Here is a 27,162-nt window from a genome sequence, read left to right on the forward strand (position 1 = left end):
AGGGAGAAGGGGCGGAGCGCGCGCCTCGGGACTCGGGAGAAAACGACTCTCGAGCGTCTCCATAGGCCGCGAGGCGGATGCTCCGCCCACCCCTCCGACCCGCGCTTCCTCATTGGCCGGTGTTGGCGCGAAGGCACGCGAGCCGGCCCCCCACGCACGGGCCGCAGGAAACAATAGAGGCCGCGCGCGCGGAGCGGAGCGCTCGTAGCCTCCCCGCCCCTCCTGCAACGCACGACCCCGGGATCCCCCAACCCCTCCCGGCTCGCCTGCCGCCATGGCTGACAAGGAAGGTGAGTGTGCCGAGGCCGGCTCGGGAGGGACGGTGCTGGCTTGTAGGGCTGTGTCGTGGCCTGTTATGCGGCCTGAGACGGAGAGCAGGCCCGACTCTGGCGAGCCTCGTCCCAGCGACGCCGGCCTGAGGACTGAGCTCCCCGGCGGGGCGGGCTAACGGCGCAGCAGTTCCTCTGGAGCGGATGCGAGGCGACGCCAGGTCTCCGGCCTAGGCGACTACGAGGCTCCCTGCCGGTCCCTCTGCCTGCCGGGACTCGGGGCGCCGCTCTCCATCCCCAGGCTCGATGCGCAGGTCTCCTCCCCGGGTTTGGCGGACTTGGCGCGCGCCACCGTGCTTCGTTCGAGGTTGGACACCATCGGCCCCGAAGGAGTAACGGAGTGTCCGGCTGGGGTGGCCCCAGGACTTCCGGCCCGCCGCGGCCGACAGTGGCGTTGGTGCCCGCGACCTGGGAGATTAAGATGAATCTCCATTTCGTTGTCAAAATCCGGGCGCTACGCCGGTGGCTTGGAGAGGTTTGTGCCCTTACCGTTTATATTCGCTAACTTGATTTGTCTTTTAAAAACATTTTAGCGGCCTTTGACGACGCAGTGGAAGAACGGGTGATCAACGAGGAGTACAAAATATGGAAGAAGAACACCCCTTTTCTTTATGATTTGGTGATGACCCATGCCCTGGAGTGGCCCAGCTTAACTGCCCAGTGGCTTCCAGATGTGACCAGGTGACGCGAATCTCTTGAATATTTTTGGTAGTTCATATATTTCAATTTTTTTCCCTCCAGTCACTCAGGGGGGACATAATCAGAGCCTATGAGTAGTATTTCTTTTCCTCGACTAAAAATAATGTCAAAAACAGAAGATCATTTTGTAATTTGCCCTGCAAAGAAAACATGCTCTGTTGTTGTCGTTGTTTGGTTTTTTCTTTCTGTTTCTTTTTTTTTTTTTTTTTTAAGTCATTATCTCTGTTTGCATGAATACACTGAAGCCAGAAGAGGTCATTGGATCCCATTACAGATTGTTGTGAGCCACCATGTGGTTGCTGGGATTTGAACTCAGGACCTATGGAAGAGCCGTCAGTGCTCTCCAGCCCTGTTTTTGTTTTTCCCCTCAGCACTGAGTTGAATAGCCATTCTTAAGACTGGAGTTGGCCGTGTGATATAAAACTTGAACCTTTCCAAAAGTTATTCTGGGTCCAGTTTATTCAACAAAACATTTGATTTCTCAAGTCATTTATTAGGTTAATAAATAGCAAGATAAATCTGGGGTCTGCCTAACTGAAGTGGGGGCGGGTGTTTTCAGCAGTAGTGTGTGAGGTTTTAGAGCCTGGAAGGGGGTGGGGGGGCTGAAGGGTTGTAATGTTTAGTGATTGAGACCTACTGATGGGGACTTTGATCCTCAGCACAGAAGGTTGGGTGGGGGCACTGGGACCCTACAGCGAAATTGCATACACAAAATGACTAAGGAAGGGGAAAGTCTGTCAGCATGAACTACCAGACTGGCTTGCTGAAACAAGTGGCAATCCAAAGATGGTGGATGTGGGTAATTACTGATATAAATTTGGCAAAAATGTACTGAATTCTTTTGAAACTCGAGAGTTAAGATACGTGCAGAATTCAATTATGAGGCTGATGGAGTTCAGCATGTAATAGAAATTTGGAGTGAAGAGTTGTTTTGGTTTGAGGGCTAGGAATTGAACCTTGTGCATGGTAAGGAAGGCAGTACCGTCTGCAATACATCTCTACTGTCATGGAAAGTTCATGTGCATTTTACTAGTAACTTATGAATGAGGCTGCTGGGCTGGAGAGATGGCTCAGCGGGTAAGAGCACTGACTGCTCTTCCAAAAGTCCTAAGTTCAAATCCCAGCAACCACATGGTGGCTCACAACCATCTGTAATGAGATCTGACTCCCTCTTCTGGTCTGTCTGAAGACAGCTACAGTGTACTTAAGATATAATAACAAATAAATCAAGGATGAGGCTGTTGCCTTTGCAGCAGTGTGGAGGGAGATGGAGACCTTTATCTGAAGGGTGTTGAGCAAATCCATGCAGGCACCCAGAAGTTTGGAGCTGGACGTTTTTTTTTCATACATAGGAGTCTTTGTTTTGCCTGCATGTTTGTCTGTAGTGTGTGAGTACAATGCCTGCAGAGGTCAGAAGAAGGCTGGAACACTCTGAAACTGGAGTTACACTGTTGGGAGCTGCCATAGAAGTGTTGGGAATCAATTCCTGAGAGAACAGCCAGTGTTCTTGCTGCTGAACCAACTCTTGCGCCTGTGGAATTGGGAATGTATTAGATTAAAAAACTAGTTGGGAGTTCAAGCTTAGTAGAGTTATCTCTATCTGTTCTCAGTGGTTGTTAAACAGTTTGTGTTGAGAGGGTCTGTGGTGCTGCGTACCTGTAATCCCAGCACTTAAGAGGCAGAGCAGGAAGATGAGGAGGTGAAGGCTAGCCTATGACAGACCCTACGAAAAACACTTGTATGGTGGTACAGGTCTGTATTCGAGCACTCGGCATAATGGCGGCCTGGGTTACATGACCCACCTCTGGCCTCTCCAAACTGTGTGTGTTGGAACAATGAGTCCCAAATTTTAGCTATTACATGATAGTTCATTATAGGGTCCCCCTCCTTCTCCCACACACACTTTTTAAAAAAACTATTGGGGGGCAGAGAGACAGGTCTTTTTTGTTTTGTTTTGTTTTTTTCTTGGAGACAAGGTTTCTCTTTATAGTCCTGGCTGTCCTGGAAGTCACTCTGTAGACCAGGGGGACCCAAATTGAAGTTCCTGTTTCTTGGGCACTTAAAAGTACACTCTCTATCTAGAATGTTGTACTGGCTTCTCTTCCTTGATATGCTTAAAGTAGTTGGCTTTTGGCATTTCCTAGCTAGCTTATTTAATCCCTTTGGCGACAATTGTAAGCTTTCATTAATCCTACTGGTATAGCCTCTTTCCCATCTAGACTAAGAGTTTCAAATTGTAATGTACAACATAGTCAGCTGCAGGTGTTGTAACTTTGTATCTCCTACCCTCCAGGGCTTCTGATGATAGAACTGAGAACGTGCACTCCTTCCCTTTATCCGGTGGTACGGGTACTGTTGGTCTAGGACCATGCTTTCAGAAGCTCTGCTTTACCATGGAGATTAATTTTTACAGGAGAACACATATGTTATTAAGCTGTGGCTCTTATTTGAAACTTAATATTCCTTGTTGCTTACAGTATAAAATCTAGACTGCCTTAAGTTGACATTAAAGAAATTGGGACAGTGATTTTAATCTCTTTCTAGGTTTCCACTTCCAGAGCTAGAATTATCTCAGCCGTATTGCTTGATTTCCCCAAATTTCAGATGAATTAGTATTGTGGTGTTTAAATCTAGCCCAGCCCATAATGTATTGGGTTGTTTTTTTGTTTTACTGAATTGAACCTGGGACCTCATAGATACCAGTTTCACACACTACCACTGAACTGTATTGTATTCCCCAGCTGTTAAGTTCCAGTGGTTTTGTGTGCCTTTCGTGTGGTGTATACTGCCTAGTATTTATGTCACTAATTACTTTTTTTTAATTGGCTCTTTTATATGTGTTTGTGTTGTCTTATTTTGCTTTCTGTTGCTGTGATGAAACACCATGAACAAAAGAAGCTTGGGGAGAAAAGGGTTTGTTTCAGCTACAGTTTAATCCATCGTGGAAGTTCAGGGTGGGGGCTGGAACTGAAGTAGAGGCCATGGATGAACATGGCCTCTGTCTTGTTCAGTTTGCTTCTTAGATAACTCAGAATCACCTGCCCCGGGATGGTACTGCTCACTGTGGGCTAGGTCCTACATAAATCATTAATCCCAGAAAATGCTTCCACAGGGTTGCCTACAAGCCATTCTGATGCCGGTACTTCTTCAGTTTGTATTCTCATTTGTTTGACTACGTGTACGTCAGTGTGCCACTTTGTACCTACCTGGTACCTTGTACTGGGTACCTGGAGGCTAGAAGAGGGTGTCAGGTCCTCTGGAACTGGAGTTCTACACACTGGTGAGCCAGCATGTGGATGCTGGAAACTGAACCCAGGTCCTCTCCAAGAACAATGGCTCTTGATCACTGAGCCATCTCCCCAGTTCCTGTTTCTAGCTCTTTAAGAAGAGTGCTTGCCACCAGGCTGTGGTGGCACACACCTTTAATCCCAGCACTTGGGAGGCAGAGGCAGGCGGATTTCTGAGTTCGAGGCCAGCCTGGTCTACAAAATGAGTTCCAGGATAGCCAGAGATACACAGAGAAACCCTGGTGGGGAGGGGAATGCCTGTCTTGTTTTTTATTTTGTTTTGAATTTAGGAGTTTGTATATTTTGTCTGTGTGTGTATACATACGCCATGTATGGGTTTCCTGAGGCCAGAAAATGGCATTGTAGGTCCCTCTGGGTCTGAATTACCTCCGTGTGGGTATTGGGAATGGAACCATGTCCTCTGGAAGAGCAGCCAGTTTTCTTAACTGCTGAACCATCTCTCCAGCTCCAGGGAGTCATGTGTAGTCATCTATGTTTTCAGATAGGAGTGCACGTAGCCTGGTGATAGAATGTTTGAGTGAATGTATTAGGTTTGAGGATGTGGGCCAGTGGATAGAGCAATTGTGGAAGTGAGAGGATCCCAGTTCACATCCCAGCACTAGTATAAATAGCACACTTGTAATTCCAAGAGGCAAACAGGATCATTAGAATACGCTAGCTAGACCAGCAGAACTGGCAAAGCTGGGTTCAGGAGAGTTAGTTCTTGAGTCTATCTGGAGTAAAAAGATAAGCCAGAAGCCCGTTGTCCAGTTCTGGCCTCCACATATGGAAGCACTCGCATGATAGATGTGTACACACAGAAAGGGTGGTGAGAAAGACAACGCTAGGTTTAGGGAGAAGTAACAGGAAAACCAAACTACTTCCAAAGTGTCTGGACAGTGCCTTTAGTAACTAGGAGCACAAGCAGTGTTGGAGCAGTGTATTTAGTGTTCTCTATTGCTTACTTGAAAAAGGGTTTTTCTGTGTAGCCCTAGCTGTCCTGGAATTCAGAGCTCTACCTGCCTCTGCCCCTGAGTGCTGGGACTAAAGGCCTGCCACCATTGCCTGGCTAAATGTTCTTTTTTGTGAAGTACAAGAACTCTTGGTTTTATACCATAGTTTCTCCTCTCTTTCTGTCTCTCTCATCTCTGCTCAAAGTTCTTGGTAAACAAGAATATATTGGCTTTTTAAAAAAAAAAAAAAAAGACGGGCAGTGGTGGCACATGCCTTTAATCCCAGCATTGGGAGGCAGAGGCAGGCGGATTTCTGAATTTGAGGCCAGCCTGGTCTACAAAGTGAGTTCCAGGAAAGCCAGGGCTACACAGAGAAACCTTGTCTGGGAAAGGAATATATTGGCATATCTAACAGATATATTGGCATATCTAACACTTATTTTCTTTTCTTCTTACCCATTATAAAGAGTGTATGGTTCACTTGTTTTTTTGTTTGTTTGTTTGTTTTTTGGTGTTGTGGGGTTTTTTTGTGGGTTTTTGTTTGTTTGTTTGTTTGTTTGTTTTTTGGTGTTTTCGAGACAGGGTTTCTCTGTGTAGCCCTGGCTGTCCTGGAACTCACTTGTAGACCAGGCTGGCCTCAGAAATCCACCTGCTTCTGCCTCCCGAGTGCTGGGACTAAAGATGTGTGCCACCACGCCCGGCGGTGTTAATTCACTTATTTATTTCAATAAACTGGAAGAAAAGTAAGTTTCCTTGGAGTAATTCTAAATTTTTGGCTAAGGTAAATAAAACTTGAGTGCTGTATTTGTGCCTTAGTAGAAGGCTACTAGAAGTAGGAAATAGACTGCCAGGTAGTCAGTGGGTAGAGGTGCCTACTGCCAAGCTTGCAACTTAAGTTTGGTCACCTGGACCCATGGGATGGACGGAAAGAACTGCTTTATTTATTTATTTATTTATTATTTAATTCCATTGTGGGGAGGGAGTTATGCATGTTGTAAGAGAATGGGCATGCTCAGGATCTGCCGGAGCTAGCCTTTCCAGTGGTTGTGGGTTACTTGACATGGGAGCTGAACTCAAGTCCTATAAGAAGAGCAGCATCCACTATAAATATGGTTTTGTCCCACTTTTTTAAAAGTGGAAAATAAGGGCTTTGGTAGTGATTCAGTCAGTAAAGTACTTGCCTCATAGGCACTGGGGAGGTGAGGTCAGTCCCCAGCCCTCACAGGCAGGGAGATTCCAAGATGGGAAGCAGGAGGATCCCTCAGTCTCACCAGCCAGGCTAACCTCCAGGTCAATACAGTAAGCCTTATCTTTTTATTTATCATATGTAAGTACACTGTCGCTGTCTTCAGACACACCAGAAGAGGGCGTCAGATCTCATTTCCGATGGTTGTGAGCCACCATGTCCATGTGGTTGCTGGGATTTGAACTCAGGACCTTTGGAAGAGCTGTCAGTGCTCTTACCTGCTGAGCCATCTCGCCAGCCCCAAGCAAGCCTTATCTTAAAAGAAATAGATAGAAGGCATCTTAAGAGTAGTGCCTACTTGTCCTCTGGGACCCACACGTTCCTGTGCTTGAACTTAAGGAGGGCTCTGGTGGGTTTGTCTTAAGTAGGAAGTAGTTCTCACTATCTCAAGAGGGGATTGTTTGGATTTTTGTTTTGTTGTTTTGCTATATATGTACATTGCTGACTGATATCCTGAGTTACCAACTTGAATAATGGTGATTTGTTTTTACAGGCCTGAAGGGAAAGATTTCAGCATTCATCGGCTTGTCCTGGGAACACACACATCTGATGAACAAAACCACCTGGTGATCGCCAGTGTCCAGCTCCCTAATGATGATGCTCAGTTTGATGCATCCCATTATGACAGTGAAAAAGGAGGTAGGACTCTTCAGGATGGAAGAAGTAATGGTATATGGGTTATATCTTCATTAAGGAGGTATAATTTGGTTAACCAGGAAGACATTGACCCAAAGACAGAAATTAGTTCATAGATGTGGGTTGCTACACCTTTTTTTTTTTTTTTTAAATGTGTGCATGTTTTTTCTACATATATGTCTGTGCACTACTTGTATACTTGGTGCCTGTGAAGGCTGGTAAGGGGTATCAGATCCCCTGGAAGTGGGGTTATAGACATTTGTGAGCCGTTGGGAATTGAACCTGGGCCCTCTGGAAGAGCAGCTAGTGCTCTAAATCACTAAGCCATCCTCCTAGCACCATATTGAACTCAGGACCTCTTTAAGAGCAGCCAGTGCTCGTGACCAGTGAGCCATCTTTTCATCTCCCCTAGGTTTTTTCCACGTACCTGAGATGAAGACTAGATGTGTGGTGTGGGTTTCTTTGCTCTTCTGACATCTCTTAAACTAAAGCACATGAGGCAGGAGGATCACAAGCTGTGGCCAGCCTGGGCCTAGTGATCCCCATCAGAAGAGAAAATGTTTACACAGAACCCAAGTATACAGTGTGTCTGCTGCTCTAATTCCATGGGGTCTAGGGGCAAATTAATAAAATCATCTTAGAAGGTTAACTGATTAGGGTGGGGAGAAAAACACAAGATTATGGTTTGTTTTTGGAGACATGGTTTCTCTGTGTAGCTCTGACTGCCCTTGTCACTCTAGACCAGGCTGGTCTCAAACTCAGAGATCTGTCTGCCTCTGCCTCACAAGTGCTGGCTGGGATTGATTCTTAGGCATGGGCCACCACGTCTCAGCCACTCAGTGACTTAGGACAGTGGAAATGACTGTGGTCATGCATAAAACGTTTCAGCAACCTGTTTTTTTTTTTTTTTAGGAGAATATCCTAACTGCTCACAAACACTTCTTTTTCTAGATAGGCATTGATAACTTATGTCCCTGTGATGGTTTATGTATTCTTGGGTCAGGGGGTGGCACTATTAGGAGGTGTGGCCCTGCTGGAGTAGGTGTGTCACTGTGGGCATGGGCTATAATACCCTAGTCCTAGCTGTCTGGAACTCAGTCGTCCACTAGCAGCCTTCAGATGAAGATGTAGAGCTCTCAGCTCTGCCTGCACCATGCCTGCCTAGATACTGCCATGCTCCCACCTTGATGATAATGGACTGAACCTGTAAGCCAGCCCCATTAAATGTTGTTCTTTTTTTGGGGGGTGGGGGTTTGAGACAGGGTTTCTCTGTATAGCCCTGGCTGTCCTGGAACTCACTTTGTAGACCAGGCTGGCCTCGAACTCAGAAGAAATCCGCCTGCCTCTGCCTCCCGAGTGCTGGGATTAAAGGCGTGCACCACCATGCCCAGCAATGTTGTTCTTTATAAGACTTGCCTTGCTCTTAGTCTGTTCACAGCAGTAAAACTAAGATAAGCCCTCACACCAAACAAACCATCAGAAAAGGTAGAGTCGGTAGGAAAGTTGCCTTGAGTAATCCCTGGCTCAGACAAAGCTGCAAAAGTACATGGTGGGCTACTTTTACTAACACTGGTGATCCTGGGTAAGCAGTGCCTAGGATGTGCAGAGCTCTTGGGGCGGCTTCTAGAAATTTAGCAAGAATTTGACTTTGGGCTAGGACAGGGATAAAAGCAAACTAGAAAAAAATAAACTGGCTTCAACCTCAGCATTGGCTGGGCTGTTACAGTGCTGTCCAATTGTCTTTTTCTTTTCAATCCTCGCTCCCTCCTTGAGAGCAGTTGACTGGCTGAGCTGGCTTGGTCATTAGTATGTACTGGTGATTAGCAGAAAGAACCCTTCATTATGTGTAAGTTTATTTCAGATCCAGCTATTGGCCTGGATTGTACCTGTGCAAATTTGTCTGGTCATTTTTTGAAGTTTTTCTCTGGTATATGGTTGGTTGAAGGAGGAAAGCTCTGACTTTAAGCGTGAGGGTGGATAGAGATCCTGTTGTGGGTTTTATGTGGATCTAACCTCTGAATCCAGTTCTATCAGTTTATTGGTTTGTTCTTTTTGTTTGTTTTGTTTTGTTTTTTTGATGAGTTCCTGGGTAATTGAACCAAGTGTTCTGTGTGTTTAAGGCTAATGTTCTTATCACTGAGTTATAGCATCAGCTCTAAATGAGGTAGATCTTGTTTACATTGTATTTGAGTACAGGAATTGTAAATCAGTGGAACGCTTTAGCAAATCTGAAGCCCTGAATTCAGTCACTTTTACCACAAAATACTGGGGTTTTGTTAGATGAATGTGCATGGTGACACATTCTTAAAATCATTGCCCTCCAGGCTGAAATAGAATGGTCACAAATTCAGGACCAACCTGGGCAACAGAAATGAGTCTTGTTTGAAAAAGGAAAAAAAAACAGATCAATAAGCCAGCTCAGCAGGTAAAAGTCTTTGGAGCCCATGGTAGGAGAAAACTTGACTCCCAAAAGTTGTTCTTGTCACTATGTATGTTAGGAGCTTATACACATCCACCTGAATGTGTGTGTGCAGTAATCTACAAACAGAAAAGTAAAGGTTTTGTTAATTTGGTTGGTTTTGGTTTTTGAGACAGGGTTTCTCTGTGTAGCCCTGGCTGTCCTGGAACTCACTTTGTAGACCAGGCTGGCCTCGAACTCAGAAGAAATCCGCCTGCCTCTGCCTCCCGAGTGCTGGGATTAAAGGCGTGCGCCACCATGCCCAGCCAGAAAAGAGAAGTTGAGGATGGAGCTCAGTGGGTAAGTTGTTTGACATACACAAGGCACTGGATTCTAAACCACATATAATGGTGTGCATTTGCAAGGTAGGGGTAGAAGACTGGGCATTCAGAGGGGGTTGAGTACTTACTACATATGGGACTTTTTCTTTTTCTTTTCTTTAAGATTTATTTATTATTATATGTAAGTACACTGTAGCTATCTTCAGACACAACAGAAGAGGGCGTCAGATCTCATTTCCGATGGTTGTGAGCCACCATGTGGTTGCTGGGATTTGAACTCAGGACTTTTCAGAAGAGCAGTCAGTGCTCTTAACTGCAGAGCCATCTCTCCAGCCCCAGGACTTTTTCTTTTTAAGATTTATGTATATGGGTGCTCTGTCTGCATGTACACCTACTGTCATTACAGATTGAGAGCCACCATGTGGTTGCTGGGAACTGAACTCAGAACCTCTTATCTCCTCAGGGTTTTTATTGGTACCTAAGAAAGAGGTAGTGTAGGTAGAATATGTGGTGTGGGTTTCTTTGTTGGATTGGATTCAATAACTTGTAATCTCATTTTGCATGAGTGGTCTACGAGTGAAGGTGCGCATGTCCATGCCAGCACATTCGGAAGTCAGGGTCTTCCTCTGTCACTCTCTTGTTTAATCCTTTGACATGGTTTTGCTGAATTGGAGGCTTACCCTGCCAGCTAGGCTGCATGTATGTCTTCATACTCTCTTCCTGGGTTTACAGAAAAACCTCAAGTCATACCTGGCCTTTTATGTTAGTGCCAAACTCAGATCTTCATTCTTGCTGTGTAGCAAACTTTGTACCCAGTGAGCCATCTCTTTGTCCTCCAAGGTCATTTAATTTGTAGTGTGTGTGTGTTGTATTTTACTTGGTTTTGAATAGGCTCTCATGTAACCCAGGCTGGCTTAAACTTGGAGTCGCCATCCTTGCTTTGCCTCCGAGGTTCTGGGAGGGATTAGGCTAGCAAACCTGGCTTCTGTTGTTTTTGTTTTATTTTTGTTTAAAAACTGTACAGTTATAAATTAACTTTTCCTCTAATGTCCTCCAACTTTTTTGTCATTTCTTTGAAATGCTTTCCTGTTCCAAAGAGCTCAAAGTAATCTTTTTTTTTTTAAAGTACTTTAACTGATAAAACTTTGGTCTTTCTGTTTATTTTGCTGGTATGTTTATGATTAGAATTAATCCCCTTCCCTGAATGTTTATCTTGCTTTGGAGAGTGGGGGGTCAGCATGCTCTCTACCCCGAGCTGCTTCCTTTGACTACAGTTTTGTTTCGTGTATTGGTGTAGGTGTGTGCCAGATGAGGAAGGATTATCATACATTAAAGGCAGTTGTCTGCATATTGAGTCCCTGAGTGAATTCTCAAAAGGGCTTCTCTGTCCCCCCAAAAAAGAAGCAGTAATATGAATAACAGCTGTAGATTTTTTAATTTGATTATCACAATACCCCAGTGTTACATACATTATTTTTCTCTCCATTAAAGTAATACTTTACAGATCACAGAGATTAGGCTTGGTATTTAAAAGGTGTCGGGGAGTGGTGACTTTGTTGATCTCATCAGCGATGGGCAGAGTTATGTCTATCTAAATTAAATTCTTTGAGTGCTGGGTTGTATCTAAGTGGTAGAATTTACTAGTCTTGGGTCTGTAAGATCCTGGGCTCTATACCTAGCACCACAGACACAAAAAGAAAGTGTTTTGAGAGATTATTAGGTAAATAATTCCCTACCTAAAAGATGAACTGCATTATAAAAATTCATTGATTGATTGTGGGAAAAATGATTTGATTATTTGGTTTGTGCTGTTAAAACATATTCTTTGAGATTCCACTAAATTTATGGCCTAGAAAAGTGACTCATTAGAAATCAGAGTGACAGAACCTCATGTGTGAATAATATTAGTTTAGAAGGATGCACGTGTTCTGTCTGGGGTATTGGAGATGTTCAGCGAGTTTTTCGTTGCTGTTGTTTTTGTTTTATTTCTGTTGTTTTGTTTGTTTTTAAACAGGGTCTCTTTGTGGTCTAGGCTGGCCTGAGACTCCCTTAAGTAGTCAAGGCTCACTGTGAACTTGCGATAATCAAATTAACCTTCAGTTTACCTTTTTGTTTGTTTTTTAAGGGTTGCTTTTATTGTTGTTACTATTAATGTATATGGGTGTTTTCTCAGCATGCTTGTCGGTGTGCCTAGTGCCTGTGGAGATGAGAACAAGGTATCAGATCCCTTGGAACTGAAGTTAGAGGTGGTTATGGGCCACTGTGTGGGTGCTGAGTATCAAACCCTGGTTCCTCTTGGAAAGCAGCTGTTGCTCTTCACCAGTGAGTCCTCTCCAGCCCATTGGGATGTTCACTGTGATCTGAATAGTACTTTGGTATTCACAGAGATCTGTTAGATTCTGTTCTGCTTTGGTTTAGTTTGAATGGTGTTTTGCCTTTGAATGTATGTTGGGGGGGGGAATAGAAAGAATTTTTTTACTTTCAGTGAGCTTTTGTTACTATTTTAGACCTTTCCTGTTTTTTTTTTTTTTTTAAGTCTTTTTTTTTTTTTTTAGATTTATTTATTATATGTAAGTACACTGTAGCTGTCTTCAGACACTCCAGAAGAGGGAGTCAGATCTTGTTACGGATGGTTGTGAGCCACCATGTGGTTGCTGGGATTTGAACTCCTGACTTTCGGAAGAGCAGTCGGGTGCTCTTACCCACTGAGCCATCTCACCAGCCCAGACCTGTTTTGAGTGGCCCTTCACATACCTACTTTATTTATAGTGGCAATCTATAATTTTAAGTAGGTGTGGCTTGGGGTGGGGGTGCTAATGGTTCAGTGATATGTTTGTCTAAAATGTGGCCTTAGGTTCAGTCTGCAAAAAAAGAAAAAAAAAGACACATCCTAACCTGTGTTAAAACTCAATCTGAGCCGGGCGTGGTGGCGCACGCCTTTAATCCCAGCACTCGGGAGGCAGAGGCAGGCGGATTTCTGAGTTCCAGGCCAGCCTGGTCTACAAAGTGAGTTCCAGGACAGCCAGGGCTACACAGAGAAACCCTGTCTCGAAAAACCAAAAAAAAAAAAACTCAATCTGAGCACTGCATATGGTAGCGGGTGCCTTGTCATATCATTGCTTGGGAGGCAGGAGGATCTTGAGCGTGAAACAAGCAGGACTATTGAGACATGGGCAGACAGTCTTCAAAACAAAATAATCTTTTTAAATTCTCTAAGCTGGATTTCTGGGACTGTATTTTAAGTACATGCCCCAAACTGAAATCTTGCATCATATGATGTAATTGGTATTGATTTTCACCTGTATATACCGCACTTTGATGGTTAAACTTTTTAAAAGGTTGGAGTTGTGTGCTTACTACCATGTGCTTTAACTGAAAATTTCTTGATCGCTTATTTATTTTCTGTTTTTACATACCTGTATGGGTGTTGGTGTTTTATGGAGGTCAGGGGCAACTTTACCTTCTACCTTGTTGAGGCAGTGTGTTGGCTCTTCTGTAGCCGCAGGGGATGCTCCAGGCTAGCTGGCCCAAGAAGAGCCTTTCCTAGTTCTGTGTTAGATCTTGCATGTTGTAGAGTCCGGGGTGTGTGTGAAGATCTAGTGTACCTTTTTTTTTTTTCTCCTCCTTTTAGCATCCTTTCAAAAATAGGGTATCACAGTGTTCCCTCCACTGGCTGGCTGATCTAAAACTCAAGAGATCTGCCTGCCTCTGCCACCCTAGTGCCAGGATTAAAGATATGTTGTATTGTGTGTAACCTACAGGCAAAATTTGATAAATATGGTGGTTTGAGTCTTTGAGTACTTGGGGAGGCAGAGGTAGGTAGATCACTGTGTGTTCCTGGCCAGTCTGATCTATACAGCAAGTTTTAGGCTAGCCAGGGCTACAGAGAAACATTGTCTTGAAATACATGAATGTATAATCATTTTGAGGCTGTAGATTACCTAATAGGCCAACAGTATTATTCAATTACACCTTTCCCTCTAAAAATAATTTTTGTTCTTTAATTAGCAACACTTCTCTATTAATATAGGTATTTATCTGTAATCCCAATACCAGAGGTGGAGATAGAATCAAGGTCATTCATGATTACCTAGTTATTGTTTTATATGTGTGAGTTCACTGTCGCTCTCTTCAGACACACTAGAAGAGGGCATCAGATCCCATTACAGATGGTTGTGAGCCACCTTGTGGTTGCTGGGAATTGAACTCAGGACCTCTGGAAGAGCAGTCAGTGCTCTTAACCTCTGAGCCATCACTTTAGCCTTAAAGTAACATTTGAATAGTGGTGTTAGTGACAGGACATTATCCTTTTTGTTTTTCAGACATGGTTTCTCTGTGGACCATGCTGGCCTCTAACTCAGATCTACCTGCCTCTGCCTCCTAAGTGTCAGGATTAAAAGTGTGCATTACCACACCTGACTTGACTCATGCAGTCATAATTTCATTTAATAATGTAGTACTTATTACTAATCTATTCTTACAAATTATGAACCTTCTTTAGTTCTGTAAATGCCTAGGTTCGGTCTTCTAAATATACGACTTGGTTGCTTAAGTACTTTGTGCTTTTATATATATTTACACAGAATTTGGAGGTTTTGGTTCTGTCAGTGGGAAAATTGAAATAGAAATCAAGATCAACCATGAAGGAGAAGTGAACAGGGCCCGGTACATGCCTCAGAACCCCTGCATCATTGCAACAAAGACTCCATCCAGTGATGTTCTTGTTTTTGACTACACAAAGCACCCTTCTAAACCAGGTACCTTCCTCTTTTTAATCAATTTATTTATATTGACATGTGCGGGTACTTTTCAAGTGAAATAATGCTTTTGTGTAGAAGAAAATCATGATTGCCCAGCTTTAGCGTTATATATCTGGTAAAGGGTCTGTGGTCTGTATAATAGATGTTTGTGACATTTTGCTTATTAATAAACCCAGAAAGACAGTGGATTTGTCTACTTTTGATATATGTTATTTTGCAGACCCTTCTGGAGAATGCAACCCCGACTTGCGTCTCCGTGGACATCAGAAGGAAGGTTATGGGCTTTCTTGGAATCCAAATCTCAGTGGGCACTTACTTAGTGCTTCAGATGACCATGTACGTATCCTTGCAGTTCTGGAGCAAGTCTGGGATTGTTACCAGTTGGTTTCTTTTTGGGGATATGTGGGGAAGTGAGAATCTTTTATATAATGGTTAATTTTACATTTAAGACCATCTGCCTGTGGGACATCAGTGCAGTTCCAAAAGAAGGAAAGGTGGTGGATGCAAAGACCATCTTCACGGGGCACACAGCAGTAGTGGAGGACGTGTCCTGGCATCTGCTCCACGAGTCTCTGTTTGGGTCCGTTGCTGATGACCAGAAGCTTATGATGTGAGTGCAGCCATTGCTTATTCTTAATACTTGTATTTTCAGAGTTTTGTGTTAGTCACAGTGTCAAGTTTCTTCTTCTGTTTTTCCTTTTTAAATTAAGTTGGGACACTCGTTCAAACAATACTTCCAAGCCAAGCCACTCGGTTGATGCTCACACAGCTGAAGTGAATTGCTTATCTTTCAATCCTTATAGTGAGTTCATTCTTGCCACAGGATCGGCTGACAAGGTAGGTTTGCCTCGTTTGGATTTTTTTTTTTTAAGATTTATTTATTATATATGAGTACACTGCAGCTGTCTTCAGACACCCCATGTACTGGCTAGTTTTGTGTCAACTTGACACAGCTGGAATTATCACAGAGACAGGAGCTTCAATTGAGGAAATGCCTCCATGAGATCCAACTGTAAGGCATTTTCTCAATTAGTGATCAAGGGGAGTGGCCCCTTGTGGGTGGGACCATCTCTGGGCTGTGGTAGCCTTGGTTCTATAAGAGAGCAGGCTGAGCAAGCCAGGGGAAGCAAGCCAGTAAAGAACATCCCTCCATGGCCTCTGCATCAGCTCCTGCTTCTTGACCTGCTTGAGTTCCAGCCCTGACTTCCTTGGTGATGAACAGCAGTATGGAAGTGTAAGCCAAATAAACCCTTTCCTCCCCAATTTGTTTCTTGGTCATGTTTGTGCAGGAATAGAAACCCTGACTAAGACACCCCAGAAGAGGGCATCAGATCTCCTTTATAGATGGTTGTGAGCCACCATGTGGGTGCTGGGATTTAAACTCAGGACCTTCAGAAGAGCAGTCAGTGCTCTTAATCACTGAGCCATCTCTCCAGCCCCCTGTTTGGATTTTTGTTGTTGTTGTTGTTTGAGGTTTTAAATTTTTATAAGTATTGGTATTTTCACTTACGTTTATGTGCCTGGTTCCTGTTGAGGTCAGATCTCCTGAGATTTAATTTTACAAATATTTGTGAGCCACGAAGTGGGTGCTGAGTTAATGTTTTATTTTAGTTAAAGATTTTCTTGTCTTTTCTTGTAAATTTTTAAAAAGTGCTTATTATTATATTGGCAGGATGCCTCAGTAAGCAAAGGCACTGACTGGGAGCCTGAAGATCTAAATCTAAATTCAGTCCCCAAGACCCAAATGACTAAAGGAGATTGCCAACTCCACTCCTACAAGTTGGCCTCTGGTCTTTGCATGGTTTTCATGGCACGTGTGTGTATACACTGAGTAGATAAAATATATGAGGGGCATAAACTGTAGATCAGGATTTTAAATAAAAATATGTAAATAAATAAATGTAATTTTAACTTAATTTTTTAAATTACATTTATCTATTTATTTGGGGTGGGGGGGGACATATGTCGTGAGAACTGAAGAGGTCCAAGGACAACTGTCCAGAGTCTGTCCTCTCCTTTCACTGCTTAGGCTCTGGAATCAAACTCACTTTATCAGACTTGTCAGCAAGCACCCTTAGCCACTGAGCCATCGTGTTACCTTAGGGTGTTCTTATCTGATAAATTAATACTAATTTATTTTTATGTTTGTACATAGACTGTTGCCTTGTGGGATCTGAGGAATCTGAAACTCAAGTTGCACTCCTTTGAATCCCATAAGGATGAAATATTCCAAGTAAGAGAAGCCAGTGTGCCGACCCTCACTCCCCCTTTCTCTCATCGTCCTTTGTCTACAGGAACTCTGCTCAAGTTAGTAGGACTTGAGAGCTGAAAACAGTGCTAAAAAAAATCTTTACACCTCTTGGTTTCTTGGGATATTAAGAAACTAGTGCTGGATTATTGTGTCCATGCCTATAATTCCAGCACTTGGGGAGCTGGGGAAAGGGAGGAACCTGTGTGTTCTCCTCAGACTAATCATTACATTCTTTTTCTTTTCTGGCTGTTTTGTTTGTTTTTTGTTTTGGTTTGTTTTTAAAGATAGGATTTTTCTGTGTATTTCTGACTGTACTGGAAGTTGCTTTATAAACTAGGCTGGTCTTGAACCCAGAGGTCTGCCGGTTGAGTACTAGGATTAGAGGAGTGAATCAACATTGCTTGTCTCTTCCTTTTAAAATTATCTGGTGCTCAGTGGGAGTGGTGGTGCCCACCTATCTCCCAGCTTGGAGGCAGAGGCAGGTGGATCAAAAGAGGAAAATCCTGTCTCAAAATCTGTGTGTGTGTGTGTGTGTGTGTGTGTTTTGCATTCTAGGAATTGAACACTGGTCTTCTAGAAGTTCGGCCAGTACTCTGAGCCATATCTCCAGCCCCACCTTTTTTGAGATAATTTTACTATTTTAGCCATTGCTACTTAGACTCCTGTATGCCCCCTTTTTCATAGGGGTCCCTCTGACTCAATTAATTGTCTGCTGTTTTAAAACACGTCCTCTAAGGCATTGTGACAACTACTTTGCAGCCTTTTCTCTCCAGCATGAATTTGATAGTGAAGACAGGCATGATAATACAGGCCTCTAATCCCAACACAGAAGAAGCTAACCAAATAGTCCCAAGTAGTTCATCCTGAGCTATCTAGGAAGAGACTCTACATTCATAAAGACTACTAATCCCAGCATGCAGAAAGAATTGGCAGGAGAATCAATACAAGGTCATCCTCATCTAAATAAACTTGAATATTGGAGATATTTTATCTTTGTCTTGACTCCTTCAGCTTTGGTGGTGATGTTGCTTGAAAGAATAACTAAAGCCGGGCGTGGTGGCGCACGCCTTTAATCCCAGCACTCAGGAGGCAGAGGCAGGTGGATTTCTGAGTTTGAGGCCAACCTGGTCTACAAAGTGAGTTCCAGGACAGCAAGGGCTACACAGAGAAACTCTGTCTCGAAAAACCAAAAAAGAAAGAACGAATAACTAAGTTCTTCCCTAATCCATTAGTCAGTAATACCTTTCTTGTGCCATGAACCAGCATTTTCTTAATAAATAACACGATTTGTGATTGTTGTTTGTATCTTTTATAGCTAACATGATTATCAAGAATCTTTGAGGAGAAAGGTAGACACCTATCCTGGATTATCTGGTACACAATGAGCAGTTGAGAAAATAAGAGAATTATGCCACCTGTCGATATTTTAGTTTTATGTGTCAGAAATGAACTTTTGACTAAAAGCTGGGTTAGGTATAAATAAATAAATAAATAAATCAGGTTTCAGTTGAAGGTAGGTTTGGTGACTTATGTTTCAGTGTGTGAGGTTGAGGCACAGAAGTTTCAAGCCAATTTGAGCTGTATGCTCTTTGGCCCTATTGAGCCACACTGTGGGACAAAGTGTAAAATTCTATCTTTAGTAATGAGTTCTTTCCATGTAAGAAGTGTCTGTCAGCTTTAACTGTATTCTCTGTTTTATTAATGAGGTTTTGTAAGGTATCTCTTCTATTCTCTAACTTTTTCTTCGCTCTGGGTATAGGTTCAGTGGTCGCCTCACAATGAGACTATCTTAGCTTCCAGTGGTACTGATCGGAGGCTGAATGTCTGGGATCTAAGGTGAGTTTTATGTTAGTTACCCTATCCCTGAAGTTATGTGGGTGGGCGGTGTTTTGGGAACAGCTGTCCTCGAATCCCCTCTGTAGACCAGGCTGGCTTTAAAGTCAAAGAGATTTTCCTGCCTCTGCTTCCTGAGTGCCACCCAGCTTAGCAAAGTTACTGTCTACATTTTTCAAAGACAGGTACTGAGTGTAATGATTTCTGACTTTTTTTTTTTTTTAAATTTATTTTATGTATATGGGTTTACTTTAGCTGAACAGATGGTTGTGAGCCTTTATGTGGTTGTTGGGAATTGAGTTTTTAGGATCTCTGCTCACTCCAGGCCAAAGATTTATTTATTATTATTAGGTAAGTACATTGGAGCTGTCTTCAGATGCGCCAGAATCTCATTGCAGATGGTTGTGAGCCACCATGTGGTTGGTGGTTTGAAATCAGGACCTTCAGAAGAGCAATCAGTGCTCTTACCTGCTGAGCCATCTCACCAGCTCGATTTCTGACTTTTGATTTTTGTTTTAAAGTAAAATTGGAGAAGAGCAGTCCCCAGAAGATGCAGAGGATGGCCCACCAGAATTGTTGGTATGTTACAAGTCAGACACTTTGGGATCTTCAGTGTTTAATGAGTGGGCTGTGACTTTATGTGGTCTTTATTTAATGTCTTTGTTTTGGGCCTTCTTCCAGTTTATTCATGGTGGTCACACTGCCAAGATATCTGACTTCTCCTGGAATCCCAATGAACCTTGGGTGATTTGTTCTGTATCAGAAGACAATATCATGCAAGTGTGGCAGATGGTGAGTGGTTTATTTTATTTACTATGGAAACTAGATCTATGAGACAACATTATTTCTTTCATACCTATGTTTGCATATATAATGATCGAGTTATACAAACATTTACACACACTTTATGAATGCAACTGTCAGCATGTGTTCAGATTTTTCTTTCAATGTGATTTCAATATTTGTGTCATTTTCCTTTTCTTTTGTTTGGTCTTTTTAGAGACAGGGTTTCTCTGTGTAACCCTGGCTGTCCTAGAACTCCCTCTGTAGACCAGGCTGGCCTTGAACTCAGAAATCTGCCTGCCTCTGTCTCCCAAATCCTGGGATTAAAGTCATGTGCCACCACTGCTCGGCTGGTTTAGTTTTTCAAGATAGGCTTTTTTCTGTGTGACCCTGGCTATCCTAGAACTCACTCTGTAGACCAGGCTGGGTCCACCTGCCTCTGCTTCCCAAGTGCTGGGATTAACGGTGTGCAACGCCACCACCACCTGGCTCAACCTTTCTTTTCCTTTATCTGATTGTGCCACTGGTTAGCCTTTTTTCTTTTTTCTTTTTTGGTTTTTCCGAGACAGGGTTTCTCTGTGTAGCCCTGGCAGTCCTGGAACTCACTTTGTAGACCAGGCTGGCCTCAAACTCAGAAATCCGACTGCCTCTGCCTCCCAAGTGCCGGGATTAAAGGCGTGCACCACCACGCCCAGCTTTTTTTTTTTTTTTTTTTTTTTTTAATAACATGACTTCAGCCAGTGCTGAGGCTAAAGTAGGTTTATTTTTTCCCTGTCTGCTTTTATACCATTCTAAGTACATGCGAAGAATAGGGTCAGATCTAGGTCAAGGAAATAAACAAGTCAATAAACAAAAGTCCCATGGCATTCAGGGACTTATCAAGATAATCAAGATCTTGAGCCTACTCCTTCTCCTGGCCCAGTGTCAAATTCCTGCCAAATTTCTAGAAGTGGCCCCAAGAGCTCTCCACATCTCCCTCTTTTTGATTTTATAAACAAGACTTAGGTTGTTCTGACAAGAAGCATTATCAAAAGCAATGCATTTCTGTCTTAGGTTGATGAGACTTTGTGCAGAATCTTACCTGACTTTGATTGACAGCCTGTTAATGTCTGTCTGGGGATCCAGTTTTAGTTTCAAGCTGTGTAGATTGGTCACCAACATTGATATTATTAAACACACCCAGTTTACATGTTGATCTTAAGTTTCTTTATATACTTTGCTGTCCCAAATCTCACTTGAGAGTTGTATTCCCAAAAATTGTACCTCAGGGCTGAAAGACGATTACATTTCTATAATTTCATTCATTCAGTGCTGATAAGGGCCATAGTGTCTGTTTAAGAAATGTTACACTACAGAGGTCTATTTGTAGTTAAAAAGGAAGCTTTAGATTCCCTGTAGTAAAAATTGATTGGGATCCTTACATCATATGTGTAGCTTGAAGTTGTCTTAGTAATGCAAGATTAAAAATACAAGATTTAGGTGGGGCATAGTGGCACATGCCTGGCACTCAGAAGACAGGCAAATCTCTTGAGTTTTAGCCTAGACTATGTAGCAAGTTCCAGGACAGCCAGGGCCACACAACTACATACAGAGAAACCCTCTAGGATGGGGGGTTACAATAATGATGTGATTATATCAGCTTGTATACCTGAGTGTACAAAAGTCAGGAGAGTCTGGCCGTGCTTGTCATGAGAGCTATTCTTGGGTGTGCTTGTAGGGGTATGGTGTCAGACTATTTAAAATATTATATATGCTTTCTGGTGCTTTTCTACTGAGAATGTGGTGAGATACAAAAATAACAATTTTAAGAAGGAATCCAGTGATTGATTGTATTAAGTGATAATAGTGAAGGTGTAACCATTGAGTATCAATTAAAGAAAAATAAGGAAACCAAAACATAAAGGCTACAACTACTGATAGAGTCATAGAGCTTTGGGTGTGTTGCTCTGTTTGGGTTTTTTTGTTGTTTGTTTCTCAGTGTGGCGGTGGATGTCCTAGAACTAGTTCTGTAGACCAGACTGGCCTTGAACTCACAGAGATCTGCCTGCCTTTGCCTCCCAAGTGCTGGGCTAAAGGCATAAACCACTATGCCTGACTTCTAGAGCTTTGTACTAATTTCTTTAGTATATGTGCTGCCAAGATCAGCACAAGATGCTCTTATTTCTTTAAAGAGAATTTTTAAATCTTTTAGCAGTTTGTGATGTCCCAGCCTTGTATTTAAGATAGTCTTGAGACCATAAGGACCTAACAGGTTTTGTTTTGGATTTATTTACCTGTATGAGTGTTCTTCCTGCATTTTTTTTATGTGCCCCATTTGCATGCAGTGCCTCTGGAGGCCAAAGTGAGGGCATCAGATCCCCTTGGCGTGCAGATACTGATGATAGTGGGTGCTTAGAACTGTACCTGGGTTCTTTACCACTGTCCCTCAGTAAAGAATTGTGTTGCTTTGCGGTTTTTTTTGGTTTTGGTTTTTTGAGATAGGATTTCACTGTGTGAAGCAGGCTGGATTTAATTCATAGCAATCTACCTGCCTCAGCTTTCCAAATGCCAGGGTTTACGGACTAGAGGAGAGGACAAGCTGGCTTATTGTTGCTCCCTTTTTCTTACTATGTAGCTCTGGCCATCCATCCTCGAACTCACTCGTGTGGGCCAGCCTGGCCTTGAATTCATCAGCTGCCTCTGCCTCCCCAGTGCTAGGAGTTAAGGCATGCACCACCATCCCTAGGTTATACAACTCAGGGTCTTGTGCATGATAGACAAACACTCTCTAGAAATCCATCGAAGGTTCAACCATCAGCTTTGCATTAGCTTTAAGTTTAGACTTGTTCTAGATATTTGCATGTTGACATTTAAGCTGGAAACTTAGGTGAAGTTTTCTTATTGGGCCATGTATATGTTAATTCACTTCCCCAAGACTGACATTGACAACAAATTTCCTTTGGCTTTGGGCATTCTCTTTATCATTGGTTACTAGCCAGGCTCATTTATAAACCCCTGTTAGATGTTTGTTCTGTTAACCATTCAGGGTGCACCTGATCACTACCTAAAATTGTTTGAGTGAAACTCTATTAGGCCATTTGAACCCTGCTAGTGTTTGAGGGCAGCTGTCATTAGTACTCAAGGCCTATCCTCTCCTTAGAGGGTAGGACTCTAGACTTGACTGTGGTCTATCTAGGTGGGCGTGAGTCTGATCTCAAAAGAAAAATTAAAATTTAACTGACTCACTTGTATTCGGTCCTTCTGTTGCATTACTGCCTGTTTAAGAGAATGGCCCTTAAGATGGAGTTAGCAAGCCCAGCAGGAACTCCCAAGTCAGTAGCTTGTGAACCATAGACAGTTGTGTATGTGTTGTGTAAGTGTTGTTTTTGTTTTTTTACATTTGTAATGCTTACCAGTTTTAAAGTGTGATATTTTTTTCAAGGAGTAAGCAGTCTTTAACTGTGCTTCTGAGAGCGTTGTACTTCTCAAAGACACATAGCTGACCCTGTGATTAAGTCTCCAAGTGGGCCGAGTGGAGGGCAGCAGCTTGTTTTTTAGATGATGATTGTTGGGTTTGGTGAGAATTTATTTTGTTTACTTCAAGACACTGTTTCTTGGTGTAGCCATCTTCTGTCCTGGAATTCACATTGTAGATCAGATTGGCTTCAAACTCAGAAATCCTCTTGTCTCTGCCTCCCAAGTACTGGGATTAAAGGCATCCACCAACACTGCCTAAATCTAAGCCCTGGTTTTTCAAAAGAAGAAAGCACCAGTTAGACAGGCAGTAGATCTTTATGTATAAATATCATAGCTGTAAGTTAAATTTTACCTTAAAATGTAAGATTAGTTTAAAGATTTCATAACATAGCCATTTTTATTACATAGCCTAAGCTAGCCCAGCCTAGGAATGAATGGTGCCGAGGTCTTGTCGTTTGGCATTTAAATTATAAATGGAAATTTTAACAAGATTTTTCATAAACATGTTTTTGTTTTACATCATACCTTTAGTATAAATCTTATCGTCATCACTTGTAAGAGTATTCTTGGAAAGGAAGCACAGAAAATAATAAATTTTAAGTGTACAATAGTGATTTTGATTACTACAAACTAGTTTTATGTCCTGTATTATCTGTGGCTATTTATTTTTTAACGATTTGAGACGGGGGTGGCAGGGAGAAAGGGAGAGAGAGAGAGTGAATGAATGAATATGAGACTGTGGGGAATGTGAATGTGCACAGGCCACAGCGTGCTGGTGTCAGGCTTCTTTGGAGCTGCAGTTACAGGCCGTCGGACATGAGTGCTGGGAGCTGAACTCTGCACTCTTAACCACTGCCACATTTCTCTAACCTTGATACATTATATTTTGAAAGTTTTATTTCTTGTCATGCACCTGTCTAAAATTATATGCAATGCTATTTCTGAAAATGTGGTGATGCGAGGCATGGTGGTATACAGTTTGAGTCCCAGAACTCAGGTATCTCTGTGGTTCTAAACCAGCTGTGTTCTACATACTGAATTCCAAGACAGCTGGGCCTGTGTAGAGACCCTGTCTCAAAAAAAAAAAAAAAAAAAAGGCCAGAAAAGGCCTGGCAGTCGTGGTGCACACCTTTTGTCCCAGTAGCACCCGGGAAGCAGAGGTATTTGGAATCTCTGGGTTTGAGGGCAGCCAGGGTTACACAGAGAAACCCTGTCTCAGGGGAAGAGAAAAGGTTATGGGGTAAACTAGATTCTTGCAGGCTTACTGCTCCATTGTGGGTTATATCCGGATAAGAAGGAGTACATGCTTGGCATAGGACTGTCAAGAAAGCAATGGGATTTCAGCTCAGTGTGTCCTGTTTGTGATGATGCTCCCTTGTGGTCCTGCCAAGACCTGTTAGTAAGGCAATTTTGGTGGAACTCTAGGTAGCCTTGCAGTTGGGCTAGTCAGCAGAATTGCTGACAAACATTTGGAACTCTCAGCCTCCCCTGTGGGAACGGGAGAAGTTTGAGCTTCTAGAGTTCCGTGTTCACACTGATTTGCTTGGAAAGCAGTGTGAGTGGTCCCTGTCTGCTCCCTATTGTATTTATCTCTTTCATTTGGTCTCTCAGTTATATCCCAATATAACAAACAAGGTGTATGTATGGTAGCCCTGTATTTCTAGTTCTTGGGGAAACTGAACCAAGAGGGATTTGTACATGCACAATACATAAATGTCAAAATCTCTTGTTCTGTGGAATCATAGAAAATTTTCAAACCAAGTGAAGAAATTCCTTGCAAGACCTCCAAATTTTATAGCAATGATGGATAGAAATAAGATAATTCTATAGATTGGAGCTTGCAGTGACCCTCTGAGATGGTATCTGTTAAGTCTATTGATGAGTATAACATGAAATACTATCCCCTCCCTCTATTTATTTAGTTAGGTTCTGTTTTTTGTTGTTGGGGGAGGGGGTTTTGAGACCGTTTTCTCTGTGTAGCCCAGGCTGGTCTCAAACTCAGAGATACCTGCCTCTGCCTCTGGACTGCTGGTGTTAAGGCATGTACCACCACCACATGGCTTGGTTTTAGCCTTATCATATATGTCTCTTTGGCCAGACCACATAAGATTGTCTCATCTTCTGCAACACCCAGTGTGATAGACTTACAGATAGTAGCTGCTAAGAATAAATTTTGCCCAGGTGGTTTGGGTATTTAAGATTAATCTGTTTCAGCCGGGCGTTGGTGGCGCACGCCTTTAATCCCAGCACTCGGGAGGCAGAGGCAGGCGGATTTCTGAGTTCGAGGCCAGCCTGGTCTACAGAGTGAGTTCCAGGACAGCCAGGGCTACACAGAGAAACCCTGTCTCGAAAAACCAAAAAAAAAAAAAAAAAATAAGATTAATCTGTTTCATTACCTTGTAGAGGTGTAGGGGTTAGTTTATGTAAAAGTGTTTTTGTTTTTATTTTGTTTTTTTTCCAAAAGATTTAGAAATTGAGGTTCAGGCTGAGCAGTGGTGGCACGCGCCTTTGATCCCAGCAATGGGGAGGCCGAGGCAGGCGGAACTGAAGGCCAGCCTGGTCTACAGAGTGAGTTCCAGAACAGCCAGGGCTAAACAGAGAAACCCTGTCTCGAAAACCCCTCCCAAAAAATGAAAAATTGAGGTTTGGGTAGAAAGCTTTAATTTTACCATTCAGTGAGTTTTATCATGCTCCAGAATTGCACATCACAAAAATTTAAAAAAAAAAACAAAAGCACTTCTATCTTTCCAAAAAGAAATTCTTTACTCATAAACATCACTTTCTGTGTATTTCATAGAGACATTACGATTTTTATTTTAGCAATTAGCAATAATCCATCTGGTTAAAGGGCTTGGGAATGATGATCATCCATACTCATGTGAAAGTGCCCCGTACAGGAGGCTGTGGCCTCTCCTGTTTTTATTGACACACTGTACCAATTTGTGATTCATACTGTTTGCATGTTGTTGCTATTTTTATTCAACAGTAGTTATTAAGTAGTTAGAAATGTATGGCCGTCCTTGAAATGTTATCAGGCGCCTTGGCATAATATTTTATAAAAATTTGTCTTCATGCTAAATACCCTCTTCTTTCTTTCTTATTTACTTATTTATGGCAGGCGGAGAACATTTACAATGATGAAGATCCTGAAGGAAGTGTGGATCCAGAGGGACAAGGATCCTAGACGTGTCCACACCTGTGATCCTAGACTCTCCTTGTTTTCCTCTGAACCCCGAGATGGATTTAACATTGGTTTGAGGCACAGACTTTGTTCAGCTACCCAGCTACAATATGTGCCACCAACCATGCTACAAGACCAAACCACCGGTGTTTTCTAAATCTTAACTGGGGGTTTAAGTCAGCAAAGCCTTGTTGGTGGCTCCAGTTGTGTCTGGGTAGCTGAACAAAGTCTGGTTTTTGTTGTGTGTGGTTTTTCCTTCCTTCCTTTCTTTTTCTTTCTTTCCTTTTTTCTTTCTTTCTTTTTTAAACTTGGGACCACCAAGTTGTAAAGATGTATGTTTTTACCTGGCAGTTGTACCACTGGTGAACTGTCAAGTTGAGAAAGAGTGGATTGCTAGTTTGTGTTTGTTTCTAAGATTAAATTAATCCTTGATAAAAGTTGCTTTTTTAGGGGTTAGTCTTTGACCACTATAGTTTGATGCCATCTCCATTTTGGTTGACCTGTCTCACCATCAGGCCTGTTACTCTCCATGACTAACTGTGTAAGTGCTTATAATGGAATAAATTGCTTTTCTATATAGCCCCATGCTGGTGGGTTTTATTTAGTATCCATCAGACAACAGTCTCTGGCTTCTGGAAGAGTTTGTTCGGATGACAGTTGTTTTCTGTGGTTTTGACTATCAAGATTATAATAAACATAATAGACCCATAACCATAGATAAAAGAGCGCTTTACTCCAGTCAGGGAAATCGAAGACATTACTGAATAGTACACAAACTAGCCTTGGTAAAATTACATATTCTTGAAGTCTTCTCCAGAGAGCTACATAGGTTTCCAAGAATCTCAAAGGCAGTGTGATAGACAACTTAAGGCAGAGTTGAAATTTAAAAGACACTTGAACTGTTTACAGAGAGCTTGTATCTGACGAGTGTTTTTCATTGGAACCCCTACTTTTAAAGTATAGACTTAAGAGTCTGTGCCTTTCTTACCACTTGGTGATAACTGGAGAA

At 42.5% G+C, this 27,162-nt stretch overlaps 1 protein-coding gene across 1 annotated transcript; it reads left to right on the top strand.

The window, feature by feature from the left end:
* The first annotated feature begins 142 nt into the window (after positions 1–142).
* On the top strand, positions 143–26,732 carry Rbbp4 (RB binding protein 4, chromatin remodeling factor). The gene is made up of 12 exons (XM_021159409.3): positions 143–290; positions 863–1,010; positions 7,008–7,153; positions 14,473–14,646; positions 14,870–14,985; positions 15,099–15,259; positions 15,360–15,486; positions 16,805–16,882; positions 18,660–18,736; positions 19,255–19,312; positions 19,415–19,525; positions 26,091–26,732. Exons 1-12 carry the CDS (start codon positions 275–277, stop codon positions 26,154–26,156), a joined length of 1,278 nt encoding a protein of 425 aa, XP_021015068.1. The 5' UTR covers positions 143–274; the 3' UTR covers positions 26,157–26,732.
* Positions 26,733–27,162: the final 430 nt, after the last annotated feature.

Source organism: Mus caroli, unplaced genomic scaffold, assembly GCF_978045245.1.
Source record: "Mus caroli unplaced genomic scaffold, Mus_caroli_1 scaffold_6, whole genome shotgun sequence".
NCBI lineage: Eukaryota > Metazoa > Chordata > Mammalia > Rodentia > Muridae > Mus > Mus caroli.

What these genes read in the sequence shown, in the direction of transcription:
- Rbbp4 (XM_021159409.3), top strand. An exon ending in TGGCTTCCAGATGTGACCAG is followed by an intron (nt 1,011 to 7,007) that starts GTGACGCGAATC and finishes TTGTTTTTACAG; the next exon opens with GCCTGAAGGGAAAGATTTCA. An exon ending in GATGACCAGAAGCTTATGAT is followed by an intron (nt 15,260 to 15,359) that starts GTGAGTGCAGCC and finishes TTTTAAATTAAG; the next exon opens with TTGGGACACTCGTTCAAACA.